The sequence below is a fragment of the Apteryx rowi genome, unplaced genomic scaffold (genome assembly GCF_003343035.1).
Source record: "Apteryx rowi isolate R43461 unplaced genomic scaffold, aptRow1 scaffold_83, whole genome shotgun sequence".
Lineage (NCBI taxonomy): Eukaryota > Metazoa > Chordata > Aves > Apterygiformes > Apterygidae > Apteryx > Apteryx rowi.
Window position 1 is genome coordinate 111,436 of NW_020451127.1, and position 7,711 is coordinate 119,146.

The window sequence follows — 7,711 nt, forward strand, 5'->3', positions numbered from 1 at the left end:
CACGAGCAGCGCTATTCGGAGGTTATTTTCAATACGGTGTATCCCGGGAGGGAAAAGGAAAAAAAAAAAAAGCCCCAAAATGGTGGCGCCGCCGAGGACAGCCAATGGCGTGGCCGGCCCGCGTCACGTGGCTGCGGGCGGTGTAAAATGGCGCCGCCGCCGTTTCCCTCTCCGCGACGGGGCTGTGTGCACGCTGCCGCACTTCCTGGTCACGAGGGTGTCGACATCATCACACGGCGACCGGGGGCGGGGCTACCACCGGAAGCGCCCGGCCAGCCGGCTTCCGGCGCGGTTCCCCGGGCAACGCGGGCCGCTTCCGGGGGGGGGGGCCTGGCCGGGGCCGCACGGCGGAGGTGGAGGCCGCGGCCGCCGCTGGCCCTCAGGGCTGCAGCCGCCGCTGCCGTGGCGGCCGCTTCCGGCCCTAGCAGAGAGCCAGCCCGGGGCGTGTGAGCCCTCAGCGCCTCCCGCGGGGGTCCCTCGCTCTCCTGCTGCTGTCAGCCCTGCGCTCAGCTCCCAAGGGGGTTTCAGGAGATTCCCTGAACTGACAGGCGGTTCCTTGGCTTTATTGCGCCAACCCGTTGCCTTTAATAACAGCACACGGCGGCACGAGCCAGCCCTCAGCTCAGTGTGCAGCCAGCAAGGTGCTCCCTATCTCTGCGCAAGCCTGGAGCAGCGCAGTGACTTCCAGGCCGGAGACAATGGGAGCTAGAGCAAAATTTGCAACCTGTCCCATTAGCGTTGTTTCTGAGCGTTGGGCCTCTTTCCTTCTACCTTCCCGAATCAGAACGGGATTTTGCCCAAGGAGGCCGGAGAGCATTCATGAACAAGGCCGTCTTGGGGGATTAGAAATGCCACGGGAGACGTTACTCTCTGCTCCGTTGTCACTGGCATTCGCAGAGCCGCTGTGTGTGCACAGCTGCGCTGTAGCTCCCCGACCCCGCCACGCTCCCCGGCTCCGTGCTGCCTAGGACACACACCTGGAAGCGGACAGGCCTGGGCAGGGAGAAATGGGTGCACTCCACGTGTCTGCCTTTCTTGGCAGCTGCACCCTGCTCTGCAAGCGCCCCCCTCCCCAAACCAGCTCTCGGTAGCTCCCCAGCTGCTTTGCAAGGCCACGCTCCCCACTTTCCATGCTCGCAGTGTCCCCCGCTCCCATCTTTCCCTCCCAGGAGGTACAGCACCTAGACAAGTCCAGCTCGTGGCTACTTCCCAGTCCTTCGTAGGGAAGGTGCATTTCCCTGATCCCACTCGCAGTCCTGCTGGAAGCAGGGGCTCCCGCAGCTCGTTTCATGAGCAGCATTCCCAGGGAGCCCGTTCCCAGCATCCAGAGTCAACTGTGCAAGCGAGCCCTGCCCGTGCTGGGTATACACTACCCACGCTGCCAAGGCCCATTGCTGTGAGCTGTTTCTTTATCTTCTGAAGTGGTCTCGCACTTGGTAAGTGCAGGCAATTCCCACTGCCCTGTTCCCTGGTAGCCGCGTGCCCGTTGCACGAGGGCTGCATTGAGGTTACATCATTTTCTCCTCCCTTTTAAAAGCGTTGCTTGCGTCAGGATTGGAAATTGAGCTCACAGCCTGTTACTGCCTTCCCATCCTGCTCAGGAGAAGCAGCAACCGGAGCAGAGCTAGGGAGAGACAGCAGCTTCTGGGAGACTTGCAGGGAAAAGTGATGAACATTAATAGAAGGAAACAAAAAACGGAGATGTGAAAGATCGTACCCGGAGAGGCAGCCTTCCAAACGCCAAGGCAAGGAGATGCCACGGGTGACTGGGAAGATCCCGAGCAGCAATGCCGGGGTGCCTGTGCGTTACCGCAGGAAGCCTCCGAAGGCCTCTCCAGCACAGGAAAGTTCCAGTTGGAGACTTGGTGGGTGCCGCTGGGCAGTGCCGGTGCTGGGGAGGAGCTGGAAACACGTCAGCCCGAGGCCATTGCTCCCGAGGGCAGGCAACGTGCCCTGAATCCGGCCTCCCCAGCCTGAGGCTGCTCCTGCGGCTTGGACCAGTACGGAGCAAAGGGCGGTTTGGAAACCAGGCCATTCCTGGCCAGCGCTGCTGCTTGCAGATCCGTACGGGCCTTTGTGGGGCCAGGGGCTGCCTGATGCCCAGGGCTGCAAATGCGGGATGAAGAGGTGGGGAAGTGCCAGCAAACCCTGGGAGAGGAGGAGCCCCCAGACAGCGGTTTTGGGGAGCTGTTTCCTTCCAATGCATCCAAAGCGAACCCTTGGGACAGCAGAGGGGGAGCTACCTCATCTCCACCACTCCCAGAGCTTGTCCTGCAGGGAAAGGCTGTGTCCGCACCGGCGCATCCTGCCCCCCCTCCCCGAGAGGGGGGGTGTTTTCCCCCACGTGCTGCCTGCGGCGGTCCCGTATCGACCGGCGATGAGCAGCCTGACGCCGACCTGGGCGTCCAGCGCAGGCCTCCGGCCGCTGACATCACCGAGCGGCCAAGGTCCAGGCGGCGAGTGCCGCAGCGGCAGCCGAGCCCCCGCCGGCACCGCCTGACGCCCGCGCTCCCCGCGCCGCGGCCGGCAGCGCCATGAGGCTGGGGCTGCTCTGCGCCTTCGCTGCCGCCGCCGTGGCCACGGCCGCAGCCGACCACGGGGACTTGAAGAAGGTGAAAACCGAAACCCGGGAGAAGGAGGTGCGTCGAGGTTACTGCTGGGGAATAACAGGAAGGCCGAGATGGTGGGTGTGGGGGGAGATTGCAGGGAAAGGGCCGCGAAAGGGGACATGGCTGCAAGGAGGTCGGTGCAAGAGACCACGGCCGCAGCACGGGCTCCTGGGCACCCCGTCGCTGGACGCTTTCTCAGCCCGGAGGATTTCTGCTCCCTGGGAGCAGGTTTGGCTGCCCGGTGCAGCGGCCTCATGGCACTGACGCCAGGAGGGCTCTGCCATCGCCAGCGGGATGCTCCCTGCTCAGCTGTCAGCACCCCACGCAGTTCGGCGATCGGCCCTTCAGAGCCCCCGGAAAAAAGTGGGTTAAAGCCCACGAGAGCAGCGCTTTCGGGGAAGAGCAGGYGACGTCCCCTGTGGTCCCACGCTCCTTCTCCCTTGCATGGCTCCGAGGACAGGCTCGGAGCGAGATGCGCTGCTGAGGTCCTGCCAAGCCCTTCACTCCTGAGCACTGGACACCACAGGAGCGTGTGCTCTGCCAGCGGCTCTGTGGGACACCCCAGCGTGTTTGCTCTGTGACAGCCCCTTTTGCAGCGGCAGGGCTTGCACAACAGGCAAACATTTCGTCACGGCGGGGCCGAGCAGGGAGAGGAGGGATGCGAGCGCCGGGTCCAGCGAGTCCTTCCCCGCTGCCGGCCATGCCGTGCGCATCTCAGGCTGAGCACGGTGCGTTTGCTGCTGCTGCGCCTCGGTGCTGCCCTGCAGCCTCCCCTGTCCCGGCTACAGCCGAGCAAGGACCCACCGGAAAGTGGTGCGGGAGCCCGGCACAGCTTCCCGGCAGTCGTATTCCTGCCACCTCCAGCCCTTCGGGACCAGTGCATCCCTGGGCACTTTGCAGCCAGCTGCATCCCTGCTCTTCCAGCTCTGTGTTCCCGTGGAGAGCTGCCAGCATCTCCGGGTCATCAGCTCCTGTTGCTGCATGGCCAGTGGGACACAAGCCATCCTGGCAGGGGTCAGGGAGACGTGGACAGTTTGGAGCACAATTTGCACCCGAAGGGGGTGACGGCTTTACTAAGTGAAAGCGCCGACGAGGATGGAGAACGGCGGCACCGAACTGCCTCTGTGCGCAGTCACGGGGTCCGGACTGCAGGCAGGAAGAGCCGTAGGGAAAGTGCAACACGCGGAGCCGTGCTGAGGGCTGGCAAAGCATCCAGGGGCATCGTGCCCTGGAGCGACCTACAGCCGAGCATGGAGACAACACTAGAGAGGAAAAAGCCCTGCGAAATGGCAGCTCCTTCTTCTTTCCCCAAGGAGCTGTGTCAGGAGGTGTGAGGGGGTCAGCAGCACAGCTGATGCGTCACCCCAGAGTCCCTCCGCACCGAAAACGCCACGGGGATGGGAGGAAGGCAGCAGAGCAACAGGGCTAGAGCAACGTGAACTGGCCGCGTGTCTCTCTCGGTCACGCAAGAGCCAGTGGGAAAGGGCAGGTGCCGATGGAGAGCAGTGGCAAGGCCAGGAATGGGAAACGAGGGTGAGCGCAGGTCCAAAAAACAGCCCAAAACGCGTCCTGCAAATGAAGTCGCTGGCAGCAATGCACCGGGGAGAAGCTGCGGAAAGGACTGGGCGCCCCTGGGCATCAGCTGGTGGGATGAATCCTGCACCGGTCCCAGGGATGGGGGTAAATGGGACCTTGGAGACCATTCCCACCTCGGGCTCCTGCTCCTCCAGGCGCTCCCTGCCTGGAGCAGGGACTTCCCACCCCAGCCTCCCCTTGAGAGCTCAGTGCGTTTACTCAGACCACGCAGACCAGGCTTCGGTAACGAGGGTGACTCCAGCTAACGACCTCTTTCCCTCCTCAGGTGGGGACGAGCGGCATGGGCAAGCGCCGGCCGTACAGACCGTGCTCCGGTTGCTTCTCCGTCCTGAGCGAGGTGAGCAGGGAGCAGGCAGCGCCCAAGGGGAGCGCCGGGCCCCGGCAGCGCTGCCCCGCGAGTGCCGGGGAAAGTCGCCACGTGGGCTGGAGAAAATCGGTCAGGGGAGGAGGAGGCTTCGTGCTGCACCCCGGAGATATCGGAGAGCCCCGCAGCGGCAGCCCCGCGGGGCCGTCTCCATCCGTGGGGACGTGCCGGCGTGGACCTGGCCCAGCGTGTGTTCACCAGCCTCCTCTCACGCCCCGTTAGCCCTCCGCTTTCACCGACACTCTCACCGACAGTCCTTCCTCCCAGGCCGGGCCAGCGTTGGCATCTTCTGCATCTCGTTTCATGCTGCGGCGACTTTGCCTCGGGGCGAGCTCAGCGCGATTGCGCTGGGCCCGCTGCTCGTTTTCCCCCGCGCCCTGTGGGTCCAGCACGCCCCGGCACGTCCAGCCCCATGGAGGAGGCAGGACAGTCCCTGCACCCCTCTCTCTTTCTGCAGGAGTCAAATGCTTTGTCCCGGAGCACGAGAGAAGTCGAGGAGGTTCAACAGCGCATGTGGGTGCGTACGCAGAAACCAGAAAAAGCCGAGGGTGAAATGCGCCTCCACCAGCACGCAGCCTCTGCAGGGCTGCTGTAAGGCGCGAGGCTCTGCGCCRGCCCCTCATCCCTTGATACCTGCACTGAGGTGCACCCCAAATTCTGCCTACAGCCTCCGAAGAGAAAACACGGCAAGAAAAGCCCAGAAGGCAACAGACCTCCCCRGAGCCAACCTCACGAAATCAGCAGCGTGGACGTCCTCCGCGGAGCCAGGAGGAGAGAGCAGCCGGTGAGAGCCCCAGCCGCTCGGCAGCRGTGCCGGGCRGGACGCAGGCGCAGCGTGCCGGTGCCCCAGGACGGCGGGATGGGGTCTGGCTGCCGGGGGCCGAGTCAGCCGTGGTCCGGACGGCGTGCAGACCCTCAGCCCGCGGCGGGCAGTCCCGCGTGCCCGCAAGTCCCGACATCGTGGGACRCAGTGCTAGGGACAGCAGGAAAGGAAATGCGTGTTTGTGTTTTCCACCTCCTGCCAGGTGCGTTTTCCCCRGCTTGGGGAAACGTTACAGCTCGACCTAACGCTCTGCTCGCTCCTACAGGGTGAACAGCAGAGAGTCAAGAGGGAAGACAAGAAACCTTCGCACGTGCAACCCCTGAGAAAACCCGATAGCTCTGTGATGAGAAAGGTAAATACAGGCGGAGGTTCAAGTTAAGAGCCCGGCAGTGAAATCCCCTCTTTTTGTCTCTTTGGGGCCAGTGGGGAGATGGAGATTTGCGCAGGTGAGCAGCTAGGCTATAAACGAGCTCTGCGAGAACAAGAAGAGATGCCCGTGTCGCTCGGGATCACCGTGGTTTATTCTGGGCCTGACGTCCCACTGCAGAGGCAGCTTTTTCCGTGCAGGGACCTCCGTGCGTTCGCCCCAGCGCGCCCCCGCCACGAGCCCTTTGCACAGCGCCTTCCCGCACGGTGCAGAGGACACCTCCGGGCTGCGCTTTCCTGCCCCTTCCTGCTCAGCGCAGCTTCRCCTTTTTCTGTCCTCAAGCCTCAAAGCGCCTCCAGAGCCTCTCTTAGCTGCCTTTGCACCGCAGCAGCCGCGCTCGTCCTTCCCCCGCGCCATGAGGCCGTTCCTGGGAGCCAGCCGGGCAACGGGAGCCCTGCGTCCCCTGGGGTTGCCCCTTCCTCCCTTCTCCTGCAGCCTCTTCCAGCCGTTCCTCTCCGCGCCAGCGCTGCAAGGTCCCCGACTCGGGTTTCCTCCTCGAAGCAGCTTGGTCCCACGCGGGAGGTGCCGACGTGCGGACGCCCGCGGCTGGGCAGGAGCAGAGCAAGCGCTCCTTGCTGCGGGCCCTGAGCCGCGCAGGGGGAGGGGGCCGCAGGCAGCGGGCAGACACGCACACACGCACACAGCACCAAGGATGGGTAGCAGGGATGCCGTGGAGATGGGTGGCAGCTCCCAGACAGGGGTGGGAGGATGTGACGGAGAAGGACAGGCTGGGCAGGGTGGCGGGTCGGTGGCTCACGCCGTCGGTGTGGGTCTGGCAAGGTCTCCTTTGCCGCCGCACCTCCGCTCGGCCCCATCCGTCCCAGGGAAGGGGGGGGGACAGGCCGCTTCGCCTGCACCCCACTTCCCGGCCCCCCCCAGCCCCTCTGCTGCCCTGCAAACGCCACAAAGGCCCTAAGGGGCTGGGGTGGTTCGGCCGCCTGCAGCCCCCGCCGGGGTCAGACCCCCAGGACGCCCATGGGGTGGCGGGTGGCCGAGGGTCCCGGGGCAGCCGGGGAAGCGCTGGTGGAAACACCATGCCCATGCCAGGGCAGCACCGGGACCCCCGGGGAGTCGTCCCCCACGGCGGTCCCCCGCCCCGTGTCTTGCAGGACGCGCCGAGCACCCGGACCCTGCGGGAGGACGAGACACCGGGGGCAGGATGCAAAACCTCACCAGGAGAGAGCCGAGGCCCCGGCGGCGCCTTCCCCTCCTCCGTGGGGGAAGCCGGGGGAGCCCGGGCCCCCCGCCGCCGCACCTGGCTGGGCAGGGGGTAAATCGCCTCCAGGCCCCTTCCCCTCCGTCCCGCGCCTCCTCCAGCAAACGCGGGTCGGCAGCGCTCGGCCCTTGTGCCCCCTCCCGAACCGCGTGCCGGGGGCAGCTCCCTCTCCTGCTTTGCTAAGCCATCGAATAAAGCTAACGAGCCACATGCGGTGGGTGCGTTTATCCGGGCGGGATGTTGCACGAGCCTTGGACAGAGAAACGCTGGTCCGCACGCGTGCCCCGGCCGATGCCACCGCAGCCCCCAGCCCCGTCGTCCCCTGCGGCGCWGCCCGGGGACGCCGTCCCTCCGCCGCCCCGCGGTGCTCGCAGCTCCCGGACGGGCTCTCGCGGCCGAAAGGGGCTGCAGAGCACGGCTGGGGACGCCGGCCGGGAAGCTCCTGCCTCGGCAGCCCCACGGCATTTCGGGGCCGGGGGGCTTTGCCCAGCTCGGCCGCCTGCGCGGGAATCGTCACAGCGCCCAGGTTTTGCCAGCTGCTGGGGAGAGGGTTTGGCCTGGGAAAAGGGGGATGGAGGGAGCGCAGGGGGATGGAGAGAGGATGGGGGGATGGAGGGAGCACGGGGAAATGGGAGGGAGCCCGGGGAGATGGAGGGAGCGCAGGGGGATGGAGGGA

The 7,711-nt window shown here is 65.6% G+C and overlaps 1 protein-coding gene across 1 annotated transcript; it reads left to right on the forward strand.

The window, feature by feature from the left end:
• The first annotated feature begins 2,482 nt into the window (after nucleotides 1–2,482).
• Nucleotides 2,483–7,299, forward strand: LOC112977417. The gene is made up of 6 exons (XM_026089763.1): nucleotides 2,483–2,639; nucleotides 4,471–4,542; nucleotides 5,027–5,086; nucleotides 5,237–5,353; nucleotides 5,658–5,744; nucleotides 6,929–7,299. The coding sequence occupies exons 1-6, from the start codon at nucleotides 2,535–2,537 to the stop codon at nucleotides 7,091–7,093; spliced, it is 606 nt and encodes a 201-aa protein (XP_025945548.1). The 5' UTR covers nucleotides 2,483–2,534; the 3' UTR covers nucleotides 7,094–7,299.
• The last annotated feature ends 412 nt before the right edge of the window (nucleotides 7,300–7,711 follow it).